The sequence below is a fragment of the Coregonus clupeaformis genome, chromosome 1 (assembly GCF_020615455.1).
Source record: "Coregonus clupeaformis isolate EN_2021a chromosome 1, ASM2061545v1, whole genome shotgun sequence".
In the NCBI taxonomy this organism is placed as follows: Eukaryota; Metazoa; Chordata; class Actinopteri; order Salmoniformes; family Salmonidae; genus Coregonus; species Coregonus clupeaformis.
In genome coordinates, this window is record NC_059192.1 from 95,929,052 (window position 1) to 95,947,634 (window position 18,583).

Genomic DNA, 18,583 nt, shown 5'->3' on the forward strand with positions numbered 1-18,583 from the left:
ATACGCCATCCCATCTGGTTTGGGCTTAGTGGCACTATCATTTGTTTTTCAACAGGACAATGAACCAACACACCTCCAGGCTGTGTAAGGGCTATTTGACCAAGAAGGACAGTGATGGAGTGCTGCATCAGATGACCTGGCCTCCACAATCTCCCGACCTCAACCCAATTGGGATGGTTTGGGATGAGTCGGACCGCAGAGTGAAGGAAAAGCAGCCAAAGGGTGGCTATTTGAAGAATCTCAAATATAAAATATATTTTGATTTGTTTAACACTTTTTTGGTTACTACATGATTCCATATGTGTTATTTCATAGTTTTGATGTTTTTATTCTACAATGTAGAAAATAGTACAAATAAAGAACAACCTTTGAATGAGTAGGTGTGTCCAAACTTTTGACTGGTACTGTATATCATTTTCAACGCCATTCTATCTGCCCCCCACTCCATTCTTGACAAGCAACGCATCACATTCAATATTTTCTTTCCTTTGACAACTACTCTGTTAATATGCTCCGCCCATGTCATTCGAGTGTCAAACCAGACCTTCGTTTGTCATCGGATGATATTATTCCTTTTGACTCATCCGATGACAAACGACGTAAAAGGAATAATAGTGCCATCTGGCGGCCGGTATCTATATAATCGGCTATATATCATCAGTGGATAAGTTACTTTATGTCATGAAATATTACAAGACATAGAGAAAGCAGTGAGTCATGTTACTTGACACGTTTTTAGAGTTATTTTAAAGGAACACATTGTGCATTTTAGTAATTTACAGCATAAATATGCTATTTATTTCTATGTACAGAACAAAAACCTAATTTCATGCTTATCACACCTGTCTATTCATTTTGGTCTTTCTCGACTCTATTAGGGCTAACATACGTAATTAAATAGTACAGCCATAAGTCATTATCATTGTGTTAACTTACAATGAGAATTTGTTTAATTAACACTAATTTTATTTTAAAAAGGTGTCATCTGATTATCCAGTACAAAATCTAGAGAGGCTGTACAAGGGAAGTCAGTGTCTAATTCACAGCATATATTTAATACAATTCTATATTAGTTTTATACATTGACTGAATAAGACACATTCATAACACAGGACTTCTTAGCTATTCAGAAACATGATATACAGCAACATCACATCCACCTTTAAACATTTCAATGTAATCTTTAAAATGCATCTAAAATGGTTTGTTTGATCTGTGGTAAAAACAAAGTATCTTTCCAGGTTGCCTTGGGGATTGGGGTGTTAAGATAAAACCATGTTATAGTGATGTTACATTTCTACATGAAAGGAAGATTTCAAAATAGGCCTATAGCAACCCACATTTTTTTTTTATTGTACGTAAGTGATGCCATGAGCGGGCGTGCTATTTCACAATGTGGAATGCAGTGAGGGCAGAAATTCAGAGAACAATCTGAATTGGTTAATGATTATCCAACAAAGATATTAGAATAAATGCAGTGCAAATATTTGACGGTAGTGAGTGTGTGTTTTTTCCCCCTCCTGCAATATTGCTTAATTTGACCCCTGACTGACAGAGGCTTATGATTGGTTCAACTGGAATGGAAGATGTATTCGTATTGGTTGAGGACTAGCTCCACTATCTGGTTCGGGAAAACCATGTGCATGGTGATATTGGCTGACTCCATCTCTGGCCGGAGCAGCGTCGGACCAAAGACAATAGCCACGTTCTGCACAGTCATACGGTTCTCCTGTCCATACTCTATCACTCTGAGAGAGGGGGGAGGGGAGAGAGAGAGGGTGGGAAGAGAGCGAAAGAAAGAGGCGGGAGAGAAAAAGAGAGAGCGAGAGAGAAAGAAAGAGAGAAAGAGGGAGGGAATAGAGAAAGAGAGGGACGGGAGAGAGAGAGGGAGGGGGGAGAGAGAGGGAGGGGGAGAGAGAGGGAGGGGGAGAGAGAGGGAGGGGGAGAGAGAGAGGGAGGAGAGAGAGGGAGGCGGAGAGAGAGGGAGGGGGAGAGAGAGGGAGTGAGGGGGGAGAGAGAGAGGGAGGGAGGAGAGAGAGGGAGGAGAGAGAGGGAGGGAGGAGAGAGATAGAGGGAGGGGGAGAGAGAGGGGAGGGGGAGAGAGACAGAGGAGAGAGAGGGAGGGGGAGAGAGAGGGAGGGGAGAGAGAGAGGGAGGGGGGGAGAGAGAGAGGGAGGGGAGAGAGAGAGGGGGAGGGGAGAGAGAGATAGAGAGGGAGGGGGGAGAGAGAGGGAGGGAGGGAGGGGGAGAGAGAGAGGGAAGGGGAGGGCGGGAGGGGGAGAGAGAGAGGGAGGGGCAGAGAGAGTGAGGGGGAGAGAGAGAGAGGGAGTGAGGGGGAGAGAGAGAGGGAGTGAGGGGGAGAGAGAGAGAGGGAGGGAGTGGGAGAGAGAGGGAGGGAGGGGGAGAGAGGGAGGGAGGGGGAGAGAGAGAGGGAGGGAGGGGGGAGAGAGGGAGGGAGGTGGGAGAGAGGGAGGGAGGGAGGGAGGGGGAGAGAGAGGGAGGGAGGGGGAGAGAGGGAGGGGGAGAGAGAGGGAGGGGGAGAGAGAGGGAGGGGAGAGAGAGGGAGGGGGAGAGAGGGAGTGGGAGAGAGAGAGAGAAGCAGAATACAATCAGTTATCATTATATCATCAATACAATAGGGCTCTGGTTTAAAATAGTGCTCTACATAGCAGATAGGGTGCCATTTGAGACACATACAAAATGTGAGTGTGAAAGACATACTTGTGTAAATGGCTGAAGAGGAGTTCCATGGTATCATGGTTTGGCCGAGGGAGAGACTCGATCAGCTCTCGCATGTAAGACACTTTGAGGTGGTAATCAACAGTTCCTGTAAACAAGACAGGATAGAACAATAAACGTTACACTAATGTATAGATTCAAGGGCACAAGTGTGTTACAATGTATATCTCCAATGCTTATTAAACAGGAAAGTGAGGTGGTAAACATGATTAGTCCTTCCTTGATAGTGAAGTAATAGCTTAACAGTGTGAGGAAACTGAGGTGGCCTTGTGGGGCTAATGCTTAACACGGTTTCCGACTACACTGAATGAGGAAATGGAGGTTGCATTAGGGAGCCACAGCACAGCGTTCGGCCTGCTGCTTACTGATGGCCTGGATGAAGCGGCTGAAGTGACTGAAGGGGAAAAGGGGTTCAGGAAGCTCCCTGAAGAACAGCTTCAGAGCCCCTGTGATGACGTGGATGTCCTCCCACTGGCCGTCCTCCAGGTCCAGCTCCTCTGTGGAACACAATTACTTTTTGATTTTATATGTTTTATTTGTACATTTAAAAACAATATTCAGCCACACCAGTGGAACACATAAAACAATATTCAGTCACACCAGTGGAACACATAAAACAATATTCAGCCACACCAGTGGAACACATAAAACAATATTCAGCCACACCAGTGGAACACATAAAACAATATTCAGCCACACCAGTGGAACACATAAAAACAATATTCAGCCACACCAGTGGAACACATAAAACAATATTCAGCCACACCAGTGGAACACATAAAACAATATTCAGCCACACCAGTGGAACACATAAAACAATATTCAGCCACACCAGTGGAACACATAAAACAATATTCAGCCACACCAGTGGAACATATAAAAAAATATTCAGCCACACCAGTGGAACACATAAAACAATATTCAGCCACACCAGTGGAACACATAAAAAAATATTCAGCCACACCAGTGGAACATATAAAAAAATATTCAGCCACACCAGTGGAACATATAAAACAATATTCAGCCACACCAGTGGAACACATAAAACAATATTCAGCCACACCAGTGGAACACATAAAACAATATTCAGCCACACCAGTGGAACACATAAAACAATATGGAAGATAACACAAAACAGTTTTCACAAAACGTATAACCACCCTCTGGACGTCACGGAACAGAAATAGAAAGACACACAACCACACATAGGGCTGTGGCTGGTAGGAGTAGAGCTGTGGCTGGTAGGAGTAGAGCTGTGGCTAGTAGGAGTAGGGCTGTGGCTGGTAGGAGTAGGGCTGTGGCTGGTAGGAGTAGGGCTGTGGCTGGTAGGAGTAGGGCTGTGGCTGGTAGGAGTAGGGCTGTGGCTGGTAGGAGTAGGGCTGTGGCTGGTAGGAGTAGAGCTGTGGCTGGTAGGAGTAGAGCTGTGGCTGGTAGGAGTAGGGCTGTGGCTGGTAGGAGTAGGGCTGTGGCTGGTAGGAGTAGGGCTGTGGCTGGTAGGAGTAGGGCTGTGGCTGGTAGGAGTAGAGCTGTGGCTGGTAGGAGTAGAGCTGTGGCTGGTAGGAGTAGAGCTGTGGCGGTCATGACATTTTGTCAGCCGGTGATTGTCAAGCAAATAACTGCCGGTCTCACGATAATTGACCATTAATTAACATAAACACTTTTAGTATCTCCTGTCTTTCACACATAGCCTACAAGCCACTGATGCAGACCTTTGGAACATCTACATTTAAAAAAGTCTAAGAAATCCATGTAATATAGCCTACACCTTCACAATAATTCCATTATTTATTTTAGACAGGTCTAAAGAAAATGTTAGTCTATTTCAGAAGAACAGAATAGCATACTCTGAGTTGTCCTTATGTTAGGCCCTGATCTGGCTATGCCAAATAGCTGTGGGCTACACTACTTCATTTAACAGACAAGATTTGCTTAGAATTCCGTAGCATTATTTTATATTATTTTATAGTATGAAGAATACAATTGAACATAGCTGAATAAAATAGAAAGGATATTTTCAAACGGTTTGAGGGAGTGTGTACATGCGGCTATTCTGTGTTGATAAGTTAACAAAGAAACAGGTACTCCTATATGCTTAATTTAGAGTTATTATGTAACTTTAGTTGTGATACAAATGTTGGGCAATATGTTTAGATTTTTTTACATTGTAAGGCTGCATGGTGCGACTTTTTTCAAATGATGATTTGAAAAAAGTTGCATGAAAGGCATGAGCTCTGCGTGATCATCGGGTCTTTCTCACAGGCTACAAGTGAATACGGACACATCCGGGAATCAACTGCACGCGTCCTTATCCAATTCCGAGGCGCATATTGAAGATATTGGAAGAACTGTCCACATTTACTTTTCGTCAGCCAACAAAATGAGTAGTCCTAACGAACAGCAAAAGCACTAGCCTATGTCAATCTACTATCCCCCATAGTACAAAAGTTAACCTATTATATTCTGTGCGACATTTTAAGAAGTTATTTGGCCACTTTAGTTGTGATACAAACCTTATCAAAACATATAGGCCTATGGGCTAGGCTACATGAGGTGTGCGACTGATTTGAAATAGTCGGGGAAAAAAGCATGCGCTGTTTGCCTTAAGCTGGGCATCATTCACAAGTGATAATATATCATTCACAAGTGATAGGCTAATATTGTCACCCATCACACTATTCTTGATTTAATTATTGTCTTTACATATACTAAATAATATATCTGAAATTTGTTTTGATTTAGAATGGAACATTATCATGCACCTGTCTCAAAACAGGGGCAGCGGGGAAAAAAATACATGTCGTCTATGCACTTAAATAGAGAATGGAGGATGCTTTTCCAGTGGTTCATGTTCATGCCAGCCAGGTAGGCTATACTCCTGTTGTAAAGCGAAACAATGTGCTTAATATTAGGAAAGTTGAGAAATAAATATAGTAGGCCTAGCCTATAGAAAGCTGATGGGATCCTCCTCTTTTTAGTAGAGGCCATCACTCTGTTCTCTCACGCAATTGCATAGCCTATAGAAATGTTGCACAACATGAGCTCATGGGCTCTTATGAAGTGTTTGATTTTATTTTCGATGACATTTGCATTGATGTCAGAGTGATTAGAGGGACAATAGAGTGCTGAGTACCAGGCAGTTAGCAAGTTTGGTAGGCTACTAATGACCATCAGCAGCATCAGAGCTTGGAGAAGCCTAGTTAAACTAAACGGTCACATGGAATTTGACTGCCATAATGACTTGTGACCGTCGGTGAGGCGGTAATACGGTCACCGTAACAGCCCTAATCTCACACACACACACACGGTAAATGTGAAGGCATTACCATGATCTGCCTTGAAGCGTAGTTTCTGAATGACAGCTAGGTTCCCACTGACTCTGTAGAGTCCATCCATGTCCAGACCTGTGAAGCCACACACACATCAGCATCGGGGTCAATCAATTACTGTGGTAACTTTTTTTCTATTACCGTATACACTGTGCTGAATAATACACTGCTATTACAATGTTATTGCTGGCATATAACATAATCATCATCAGTGTGATTACTAATCATTACCTCTCTTTTCCACTGCTCGGATACATTTCTTCACAAAGCTGGGGATTGTAGTTTTCTCCTGGGCACACAGTGCAGCCAGATGACAGCCAAACACATTGTCTGAGGGAAAGGATGATGGAGGTTAGTGTGTATAGTATATATGATGTTGACCCGTATCAGGGTTGGGGTCAATTCCATTTCAATTCCAGTCAATTCAGGAAGTACACTGAAATTCCAATTCGTTCAATGCTTCAATTCTCTTGACCCCAATCCTGACCCATATCACAACCACAACAGAAGATTTGAACAAACTTTATTGACTCATTCAAATCATATCTCTCTCTCTCTGGATTAGTAACATAGTCGTGACAAATCCTAACAGTAAATGTAATGTAGCCTGATTTGGAGCCAGTTAGGCATGTGCTGCATTGCAGGAATGAAGACCCTATGAGCCCACCTCGGATGTAACCCTTCTCCTTGACGGACTGCAGTGTGGGTCGTTTCAGGAGGAACTTGATCAGCTTTGTACGAACCTTCTTCTGATCCGTCTCTCCCACAGAGAAGGTGGCCGTGGTCGGTCTGGAAGCTGGGGAGGAGGAGGGGGAGGAGAGGGAGGATGAGGAGAAGGAAGACAAGGAGGAGGAAGAGGGGGGGGGGGTTACACACAGTCACGAAACATGAGCAATTTGACCTGGCGGAGGCTATTGCAGATGAAACGTCTGCTACAGAGTATTTGGAGCAGGGATAACTTACAACTCCTCCTTCTGTCCATGGTGCCTGGTGACCTGTCATCTCTATCTGTACTGGAGGACTTCTCACTGACGTCCCCATCCTCCTCCTCAGATTGGTGGTGTTCCTGGCCCTGCAATGTCATTGGCTAACATGCATGATGTTTGAACCAGCAGCCATTAGGTTAACCGACCTAAATTTACCTTCATCAAGGAGTTTTTCTTTTTATCCAGTACATATTTGTCTCCATGCACCTGGTAGCATGTTAAGGTGTGCGAGTTCATTTACTTCCAAACATTCAAGAAACTTACCAGCTGTCGAATGGTGTCCATTAGAACTTTGTGCCAGTCGTTGATGATACTCTCAGTGTCGTACTGTAGTAGAAACTCAAGGCCATTTTTGTCTTTCAACTGAAGACAACATACAACAGAGGTTATTATGACGTTAAACATTTGCTTTATAGATTTATACAGAGGGTAACAGTCTTGGATTAATGGCACATTTATTCTCACATGATGTTGCTTCCTAGAATCACTTATCACCCATACACAAAAAATGTATGCACGCATGACTGTAAGTCGCTTTGGATAAAAGCGTCTGCTAAATGGCATATTATATTATTATATTATTATCACAATGGGCAGGAAATTGGTATGCTTGAATGAAGTCAATCCTGTCAGGATTGTCTTTGCTGTATTTAGTACAACTCCTATTATGTTTCCATAGCAACCAACTGTCAACTCACCTCTACAACATTCTTTTTGCTGGATTTATCCCTGGGAGCCCAGCCAATCGTTGCCCCTCGTAGATCCACCGTGACCTCTGGAACGATCTGATTGGTCTTGATCTGTGAAGAGATAAAGACATCATGGAGGACCAGTTGATGAAAACTGACAGCACTGCATTCCATGAAATCAGACAGTTGAACAAAGCTCTGACTGTCGTGCCTCATAGAGCCTTCAGGGCTTGTCTGTGCTGAGCCGTCCCTCTGTCATAGCTTCAACACAACATCCTGCATGTTATAATCTAAGATGTTCACAGCATTTTCTTTCATTCCTTCTAATAAGACACAGTCAAACATTTTACTGTAGATGTTTCTGAGACCATGTCTAGGTGTTCAGCTCGGTGCTTATGTCTCAAAGCTGTTAGTTCCCTCCCTCCATCAGAAAAGTACTGAATATGCCAGAACAGGAATGTAGAGTTCCCACACAGTCAGTTGAGGGAATGTGTAACCAAGGTGATGTTAGAGTTATTTATCTGTGCAGGTAACACATGTACACCTCTCACTCACAGAGGCTCCCATGGCTGCAGACTTGGGCTCTTTATGGAAGGTCAGAACCCCTCCGTGAAGAACCGTCCATGACTGGGCCCAGTTTTTCCTACAGGAAGGTCACTGAGTGTGAGCTTTACTGTACTTCAGGGAATGTTGCAGTGTAGAAAATCATTTGGTAATGTAATGGATGATTCAAGTTCATGGCTGATAATTCCATCACTTGTTTCCATGTCTTTCATGTGAGCAATTATGCCAAGACTTTGGATGAGGTCAGAATTACCTTACTCTTTTCCCGTTCTCTGATACTTTAGTTTTGTTGAGAATTCCAGCTTTTTCTAAACTCTGCACCTGAAAAAGGATCCAAACATAACATGCTTTTATGTATGTGAAGCCAAGTGTTCAAGTGAGACATCATTATTGGTGCATTGATACTAACCTTAGGCTCTACTTACAGAAATGCACAAAAAAGCAACAGGTGGATTTGACAACTGTGGCTAAACTCTCACAACAAGCTACTTTGTCAAGGCTCGTGAACAGACAACTCTACCTCTATGTTTTATAATGAACAGCATGGATGGGATGAAAGCACAGACATTTTCGACTATTGCCTGCTTTCTTTCAGGGTGTAGTGAGGTGTGATGTCGTGGTGTGGCAGTTGGTGGTTTTGGCTGACAGTTTGCCAAAGGTGATGTAACATCAGCTACAAAAGGGAAATCTATTAATATACCAAGAAATATACAATTTCCCAAGTGACATCTGTTTCCCACTCTCTCAGGGGTAGCTATGCCATAGCAGGATAGTCCCAAGCAACTACTATTCTACCAGTACATCACACCATTAGTACATCACACCATTAGCCCTTAGATAGATAGCATGCATGTATTATATAGTATCTATCAAGGCAGTGGTTAGATATTAAAAAAAAACACATTGTGCCGCTGAGGCTCTGGGCTCTGATTGGAGGGGCTTCTTCGGAGTCTAAACCAATCAGCCTTCAGGAAAAGACAAAACAGTGCTCTAGCTGGGGCATCACAGAACTGTCATTTGAGTTAGAACAGAACTGTCATTTGAGTTAGAACAGAACTGTCATTTCAATTGACCCAGGGCTGATCTAACCTGATGAGGATCAGCAGACTGGGGAGGACAGGTGAGGAGGACAGGACGACAGGACAGGAGGACGAGAACTCACGTGGTGCTGCCCCATCTCCGGAGAGTTGTCTGCACTGGAGTCGTAGTCCGAGGCGTTTATTCTGTGAGTCGGGAAGAACTTTTGCCCAACAGGAGAAGAATAATGGATGCTTTAATTTGTTGCAATGTGACTAAAATCTACATAGAAAAAACCCCTGCATAGTTCCTAACTTCCTTGCGTCTGCAATCACTTAATCTTACCACAGAGTACACGGTCTACTCTGTTATAGTACACAACCTACTCTGTTATAGTACACTGTCTAATCTTTTCTAGTACACCATCTACTCTGTTGTAGTACAGAATCTACTCTGTTGTGGTACACTGTCTACTCTGTTGAGGTACACTGTCTACTCTGTTATAGGACACTGTCTACTCTGTTGTGGTACACTGTCTACTCTGCTATAGCACACACCCTACTCTGTTATAGTACACTGTCTACTCTGCTATAGCACACAACCTACTCTGTTATAGTACACTGTCTAATCTTTTCTAGTACACCATCTACTCTGTTGTAGTACAGAATCTACTCTGTTGTGGTACACTGTCTACTCTGTTGAGGTACACTGTCTACTCTGTTATAGGACACTGTCTACTCTGTTGTGGTACACTGTCTACTCTGCTATAGCACACAACCTACTCTGTTATAGTACACTGTCTAATCTTTTCTAGTACAGTCTACTCTGCTGTGGTACACAGTCTACTCTGATGTGGTACACTGTCTACTCTGATGTGGTACACTGTCTACTCTGATGTGGTACACTGTCTACTCTGATGTGGTACACTGTCTACTCTGATGTGGTACACTGTCTACTCTGATGTGGTACACTGTCTACTCTGATGTGGTACACTGTCTACTCTGATGTGGTACACTGTCTACTCTGATGTGGGACACTGTCTACTCTGATGTGGGACTCTGTCTACTCTGATGTGGTACACTGTCTACTCTGATGTGGTACACTGTCTATTCTGATGTGGTACACTGTCTACTCTGATGTGGTACACTGTCTGCTCTAATGTGGTACACTGTCTGCTCTAATGTGGTTCACGGTCTGCTCTGTTTTAGTACACAACCTACTCAGTTATAGTACACTGTCTACTCTGTTATAGTACATAATCTACTCTGTTGTGGTACACTGTCTACTCTGTTATAGTGCAGAAACTATTCTGTTGTGGTACACTGTCTACTCTGTCATAGTACACTGTCTACTCTGTCATAGTACACTGTCTACTCTGTCATAGTACACTGTCTACTCTGTCATAGTACACTGTCTACTCTGTTACAGTACACTGTCTACTCTGTCATAGTACACTGTCTACTCTGTCATAGTACACTGTCTACTCTGTCATAGTACACTGTCTACTCTGTCATAGTACACTGTCTACTCTCTGTCATAGTACACTGTCTACTCTGTCATAGTACACTGTCTACTCTGTTACAGTACACTGTCTACTCTGTCATAGTACACTGTCTACTCTGTCATAGTACACTGTCTACTCTGTCATAGTACACTGTCTACTCTGTCATAGTACACTGTCTACTCTGTTGTGGTACACTGTCTACTCTGTTATATATGCAGTATAAAATACTGAACACACAGAAGACTACAAGTGAAATGTAATAGAAGTTGTCCCAGGTGCTTGGCGCTCTCTCTTTTGGGAAACGGTGTCAGGGGGGCTCAGTATGAGAGCTGAGGGTCAGGGGTTTCATATGGCGCTCAGTCACTTCACTCTGCCTTAATGAACACTGTGGTCAGAGCCAGCTGACACGCCGACTGTACCTCATAGCTCTACCTTGGTGGGCTCTGGTTTGGGGGACGTGAGGTGTGTTAATGTTCCTGTGTTATTAGTCCTCACCCCCTCCTCCAGGGCTGAGCTGACATAAGCTGCACCCACGGTGTGTCTCCAGTTCTTCATGACCGATAAAGAGACCCCTTCCAGCTCAAAACCGTTCCCCATCTTGGACTGGCATGACACTACAGGGGCCTGGGTTGGTCAAATGATAATGGAGAAATGCATGTTCACACTGGAGAAACCTTTCACATCTACATGAGGAAAATACTGATCTAAACCATGTGGACGAGCAGGCCAAGATGAACCTCTCATTAAGCCATGCACAACATGTTGCTAAGGACAGGAAGAATGGGAGGAGCTCACTGTGGCCCTGTGTTCCAATGGGAATGAAGAGGAGTAATATTAACAGAATGTTCTCTTTGCTATAGGCAAATTTAGTTCAATCTGTTCACGTGAAAGATCTTTCATTTCATACTCGCTATGGGTGTTTTCTAATCTTGATCTCTACCTCAGGCAGGTTCCACTGGGATCTAGAGCCATCTCTCAGGTAGTAGTACGTCTGTCCTCTGTCGTCCAACGATTTGATCCACTGTTACCACACACACAATGACAAAGACCTCTGGTTAAATATTTACTATACTGAACATTTATGGAGAAAACGAACGGCATATACGGTCAGGTCCCTAAGTATTTGGACAGTGACACAATTTGCATCATTTTGGCTCTGTACGCCACCACAATGGATTTGAAAGGAAACAATCAAGATATGCTTTAAGTGTAGACTTTCATCTTTGATTTAAGGGTTTTGACAAAATTATTGTATGAACCGTGTAGGAATTACAACCATCTTTATACATAGCCCCCCAATTTTATGGGCTCAAAAGTAATTGGACAAAATAACATAATCATAAATTAAATTGTGAATTGTAATACTTGGTTGCAAATCCTGTGCAGTCAATGACTGCCTGAAGTCTGGAACCCATAGACATCACTAGATGTTGGTTTCTTCCCTGGTGATGCTCTGCCAGGCCTTTACTGCAGCTGTCTTCAGTTCCTGCTTGTTCTTGGGGTGTTTTGCCTTCAGAAAGTGAAATGCATGCTCAATTGGATTCAGGTCAGGTGATTGACTTGGACATTGCAGAACAATCCACTTCTTTGCCTTAAAAAAGTATTGGGTTGCTTTCGCAGTATGCTTCGGGTCATTGTCCATCTGCACTGTGAAGCGCCGTCTAATGAGTTTTGAAGCATTTGGCTGAATCTGCGCAGATAATATAGCCCTAAACACTTCAGAATTCATCCTGCTGCTTTTGTCAGCAGTCACATCATCAATAAATACAAGGGAACCAGTTCCATTGGCAGCCATACATGCCCACGCCATAACACTACCTCCACCATGCTTCCCAGATGAGGTGGTATGCTTCGGATCATGAGCAGTTTCTTCCCTTCTCCATACACTTCTCTTCCCATCATTCTGGTACAAGTTGATCTTTGTCTCATCTGTCCGTAGGATGTTGTTCCAGAACTGTACAGGCTTTCTTAGATGTTTTTTTGGCAAACTCTAATCTGGTCTTCCTGTTTTTGAGGCTTACCAATGGTTTACATCTTGTGGTAAACCCTCTGTATTTACTCTGGTGAAGTCTTCTCTTGATTGTTGACTTTGACACAGATACGCCTACCTCCTGGAGGGTGTTCTTGATCTGGCCAACTGTTGTGAAGGGTCTTTTCTTCACCAGGGAAATAATGATTCTGTCATCCACCACAGTTGTTTTCCATGGTCTTCCGGGCCTTTTGGTGTTCCTGAGCTCACAAGTGTGTTCTTTCTTTTTAAGAATGTACCAAATAGTTGATTTGGCCACAACTAATGTTTTTGCTTTCTCTCTGATGGGTTTCTTTAGATTTTTCAGCCTAATGATGGCTTGCTTCACTGGCAGTGACAGCTCTTTGGACTTCATATTGAGGGTTAACAGCAAAATCCAAATGCAAATACCACGGTTGAAATCAACTCTAGACCTTTTATCTGCTTACTTGTAAATTAACTAATGAGGGAATAACACACACCTGGCCATGGAACAGCTGAGCAGCCAATTGTCCAATTACTTTTGGTCCCTTAAAAAGGGGGGGACCACATACAAAAAGTGCTGTAATTCCTACACCGTTCACCCCATTTGGATGTAAATACCCTCAAATTATTTAATTTCAACTCCAATATGCTGTGGTAGACAGCTAAAATAATAATAACTTGGTCAATGTCCAAATATTTATGGACCTGACTGTATATACACTGAACACCACCTATGACATCTTCTAGTCTAGTAGCATAACGGTGCATTTAGCTGTAATATTCCTTCAAGCTGAGTGGCATGGTTTTCCCCTAGACTGCATTCCTGGACAGCTGTCTATTGAAAAGTAGATTTTATCTCAAATGAGACTAACCTGAATAAATATAGTCTAAATAAAGTGTCAATGAGACTAACCTGAATAAATATCATCTAAATAAAGGTTCTGTGTACCTGATCAGGTGAGTGTCTGCTGGAGAACACCCAGGTCCCATCAGGGTCTATGTTGAGGTTCCAGCCCGTCGGGGCGCTCCTGTCCAGGCTGGCCCTGGGGATGACCGCCTGGATCACAAGGCTGGGGTCCTTAGGGAAGGAGTGAGGGGTCACAGGGGACACAGCCAACAACTCCTCTTCTGGTAGGTCAGCCTCGGCTGGGTCTGGGTAGTCCTCCTCAGGCAGGGGAGGCTGGACACACACACATATTATGCATTGCACACACATCACGCACACACAGGTGTGTACAGACACACACGCACACACCCATACACATGTACACAGACAGACACACACACACACACGTTGTGAGAATGTTACATTCAGTGTTCTGCTTCAAAACAGATCGAGACCAGGACAATGGATAACTTTCCCTCAAGCTTCCTTTGACCTTTTCAAAGATCCTCATTTCAACTCAACAGTTTAGACAGTTTTCAGCTTTTTCTTTCACAAGCCTCTTTAGAATGGTGAAAACACAACAATGCCATTTGCAGAAAGTTCACAATGAGGTCAATGTGAGAATGTACAGAATGCCTACTAGTTTGAGGAGAATTACATAATCCATGAAAACCAACTGTCTGCTATGTACTGTAGGTGTGGTAATTTGCAGGAGGATAATTACATCTACGAAAACCAACTGTCTGCTATGTACTGTAGGTATAGGACTTAGCAGGAGGATAATTACAGTGGGGGGAAAAAAGTATTTAGTCAGCCACCAATTGTGCAGGTTCTCCCACTTAAAAATATGAGAGAGGCCTGTAATTTTCATCATAGGTACACGTCAACTATGACAGACAAAATGAGAAAAAAAAATCCAGAAAATCACATTGTAGGATTTTTAATGAATTTATTAGCAAATTATGGTGGAAAATAAGTATTTGGTCAATAACAAAAGTTTCTCAATACTTTGTTATATACCCTTTGTTTGCAATGACACAGGTCAAACGTTTTCTGTAAGTCTTCACAAGGTTTTCACACACTGTTGCTGGTATTTTGGCCCATTCCTCCATGCAGATCTCCTCTAGAGCAGTGATGTTTTGGGGCTGTCGCTGGGCAACACCGACTTTCAACTCCCTCCAAAGATTTTCTATGGGGTTGAGATCTGGAGACTGGCTAGGCCACTCCAGGACCTTGAAATGCTTCTTACGAAGCCACTCCTTCGTTGCCCGGGCGGTGTGTTTGGGATCATTGTCATGCTGAAAGACCCAGCCACGTTTCATCTTCAATGCCCTTGCTGATGGAAGGAGGTTTTCACTCAAAATCTCACGATACATGGCCCCATTCATTCTTTCCTTTACACGGATCAGTCGTCCCTGGTCCCTTTGCAGAAAAAACAGCCCCAAAGCATGATGTTTCCACCCCCATGCTTCACAGTAGGTATGGTGTTCTTTGGATGCAATTCAGCATTCTTTGTCCTCCAAACACGACAAGTTGAGTTTTTACCAAAAAGTTATATTTTGGTTTCATCTGACATTCTCCCAATCCTCTTCTGGATCATCCAAATGCACTCTAGCAAACTTCAGACGGGCCTGGACATGTACTGGCTTAAGCAGGGGGACACGTCTGGCACTGCAGGATTTGAGTCCCTGGCGGCGTAGTGTGTTACTGATGGTAGGCTTTGTTACTTTGGTCCCAGCTCTCTGCAGGTCATTCACTAGGTCCCCCCATGTGTTTCTGGGATTTTTGCTCACCGTTCTTGTGATCATTTTGACCCCACGGGGTGAGATCTTGTGTGGAGCCCCAGATCAAGGGAGATTATCAGTGGTCTTGTATGTCTTCCATTTCCTAATAATTGCTCCCACAGTTGATTTCTTCAAACCAAGCTGCTTACCTATTGCAGATTCAGTCTTCCCAGCCTGGTGCAGGTCTACAATTTTGTTTCTGGTGTCCTTTGACAGCTCTTTGGTCTTGGCCATAGTGGAGTTTGGAGTGTGACTGTTTGAGGTTGTGGACAGGTGTCTTTTATACTGATAACAAGTTCAAACAGGTGCCATTAATACAGGTAACGAGTGGAGGACAGAGGAGCCTCTTAAAGAAGAAGTTACAGGTCTGTGAGAGCCAGAAATCTTGCTTGTTTGTAGGTGACCAAATACTTATTTTCCACCATAATTTGCAAATAAATTCATTAAAAATCCTACAATGTGATTTTCTGGATTTTTTTTCTCAATTTGTCTGTCATAGTTGACGTGTACTTATGATGAAAATTACAGGCCTCTCTCATCTTTTTAAGTGGGAGAACTTGCACAATTGGTGGCTGACTAAATACTTTTTCCCCCCACTGTACATCTATGAAAACCAACTGTCTGCTATGTACTGTAGGTGTAGGACTTAGCAGGAGGATCATTACATCTATGAAAACCAACTGTCTGCTATGTACTGTAGGTGTCGGACTTAGCAGGAGGATAACTTCTTTAAAAAGATGAGCGTATTATTTGTAGACCTCCCATGGTGAAACTAAAATAGACTAAGTGAGTGTCTAAGTGGAGCAGGCCTTACCGGCCCTTCCTCCAGGGAGCTGAGCCCACTCAGAGGCTCCATCAGAGGGGGGTAGGGGCACTGTGGCTCTGGGGGCTCCCAAGACGTCTCCCCCGATACTGGGTTATAGAAGTACTGGCAGCCGCTGGTCACATCCAAACACTGCTCCCAGTCAGAGGTCCATGCAGGGGGGGAGGCGGAGATGGAGGTGGAGGTGGGGGACAGGGAGGGGGACTGAGAGGAGGGCAAACACACAGACACCTCGGTGGGGTTGTCCCAGGTGGTCTGCCCTGATTCGGGGTGGTAGAAGTACTCCCGTCCACTCTCCTGGTCAGTGTGCACCTCCCATCCCTTAGAGGCCAGGTATGGAGGAGAGCAGGGAGGGGACTCAGAGATGTTTCTGCCGAGCTCTGCTACATTGACATACACAGCGTTCTGGGCACTCTCCTTGACCTATGGGACGAGCAGATAATATGTGGTCAGAGGTCAGCTGGAAAAGTTTAGAGCTACAGTGTGACGACAAGTAGGTAGAACACTATCTGATCCCAGATCGGTTTGTGCTATCTTGACAATAAACATACAGTAGGAACACAAACTGATCTGGGACCAGGCTGAGGCTAAGTGACACTGAATCACTCTAGACATGCAACAGAGAGCCAAGCCAGTGAACAACATAACCAACATTAACTTTAGTCTATCAGGTTTTGTGTAGATAAAAGTAGTTGCTTTATTTCTAGAGGGACAAGAGGAGCTCTCACTTATAGCACTCAGTAAGAGGGTGACAGAGCAGAACAGAGGCGGTCTTCCGGAGCAGTCAGCTCAGGAAGTAAATTCTAAAAGAAGAGAGAGCATCAAGCTCCAGACCACAAACCAACACCTTGTTTTTGTCTAAATTTACAGACACCCACTATTACAACACCTATTCCCCCTCAGGAGACTCAGGAGACAGCTGCACCATCGAGAGCATCCTGACTGGTTGCATCACCGCTTGGTATGACAACTGCTCGGCATCCGACAGCTTCTAACCTCAAGCCATTAGACTACTAAACAGTTAATCAAATGGCTACCCGGACTATTTGCAATGACCCCCTTTTTTACACTGCTGCTACTCGCTGTTTATTATCTATGCATAGTCACTTTACCCCTACCTACATGTACATATTACCTCAATTACCACGACTAACCTGTACCCCCGCACATTGATTCGGTACCGGTACCCCCTGTACATAGCCTCATTGCTTTATCTTGGCCAGGTCGCAGTTGTAAATGAGAACTTGTTCTCAACTGGTTTACCTGGTTAAATAAAGGTGAAAAAAAATAAAATAAATAATAATAATAATAATTGCTACCTGGTACCCCCTGTATATAGCCTCGTTGCTACCTGGTACCCCCTGTACATAGCCTCGTTGCTACCTGGTACCCCCTGTACATAGCCTCATTGCTACCTGGTACCCCCTGTACATAGCCTCATTGCTACCTGGTACCCCCTGTACATAGCCTCGTTGCTACCTGGTACCCCCTGTACATAGACTCATTGCTACCTGGTACCCCCTGTACATAACCTCATTGCTACCTGATACCCCCTGTACATAGCCTCATTGCTACCTGGTACCCCCTGTATATAGCCTCAATACTACCTGGTACTTCCTGTATATAGCCTCATTACTACCTGGTACTTCCTGTATATAGCCTCGTTTTTGATATTTTATTGTGTTACTTTTTTTCTTACTTTAGTTTATTTATTTTTTTAGCAAATATTTTCTTACATATAAAAAAAATATGCATTGTTGGTTAAGGGCTTGTAAGCATTTCACGGTAAGGGCTACACCTGTTGTATTCAGCGCATGTGACAGATAAAATGTGATTTGATTGATTACCCAGTTACCCACAGACACTGACTCTGCATTGCCAAAACTGGAGGTGCAACAGGGATGTACAAAGTTCACCACTCAAAAAACTGAAACTGTACTGCTTCACAGACCGCCGAGGCATTCATGTGTGAAATTGTCTTCCATTTAGAGGTGGTGTTCCAGTTGCAAGAAAGAACAATGACAGCTGTCCACATAAAGAAATATGCAAGCAGGGTTGGGTAGGTTACTTAAAAAAAAAATCTGTTACAGTTAATAGTTACTTGTCCAAATTTGTAATCAGTAACATAATTTTCGGATTACCCAAACTCTGTAACGTAATCTGATGACTTTCCCCTTAAGAGGCATTAGAAGAAGACAAAATGGATCCATCAAAAGCATTTTGTGTGTTATCATAGTGCTCTCTGACTGGTGGTCGACTCGCTCAGGTGGAA

The 18,583-nt window shown here is 43.6% G+C and overlaps 1 protein-coding gene across 1 annotated transcript in view; it reads right to left on the reverse strand.

Moving 5' to 3' along the window:
- Window positions 1-411: 411 nt before the first annotated feature.
- The window catches only part of LOC121577874 (rho GTPase-activating protein 27), a 50,901-nt gene continuing 32,729 nt past the window's right edge, over window positions 412-18,583 (reverse strand). Inside the window, exons 4-19 of the mRNA XM_041891831.2 lie at window positions 16,303-16,734; window positions 13,768-13,998; window positions 11,766-11,846; window positions 11,321-11,449; window positions 9,467-9,544; window positions 8,558-8,625; window positions 8,296-8,383; window positions 7,750-7,851; window positions 7,316-7,414; window positions 7,029-7,137; window positions 6,733-6,861; window positions 6,297-6,395; window positions 6,063-6,140; window positions 3,105-3,236; window positions 2,722-2,827; window positions 412-1,748 (exon numbers count right to left, since the gene is read on the reverse strand). Coding sequence (XP_041747765.2) covers window positions 1,571-1,748; window positions 2,722-2,827; window positions 3,105-3,236; window positions 6,063-6,140; window positions 6,297-6,395; window positions 6,733-6,861; window positions 7,029-7,137; window positions 7,316-7,414; window positions 7,750-7,851; window positions 8,296-8,383; window positions 8,558-8,625; window positions 9,467-9,544; window positions 11,321-11,449; window positions 11,766-11,846; window positions 13,768-13,998; window positions 16,303-16,734 — 2,139 coding nt within the window. The 3' untranslated portion in view covers window positions 412-1,570. The remainder of the gene's footprint in view (window positions 1,749-2,721; window positions 2,828-3,104; window positions 3,237-6,062; window positions 6,141-6,296; window positions 6,396-6,732; window positions 6,862-7,028; window positions 7,138-7,315; window positions 7,415-7,749; window positions 7,852-8,295; window positions 8,384-8,557; window positions 8,626-9,466; window positions 9,545-11,320; window positions 11,450-11,765; window positions 11,847-13,767; window positions 13,999-16,302; window positions 16,735-18,583) is intronic.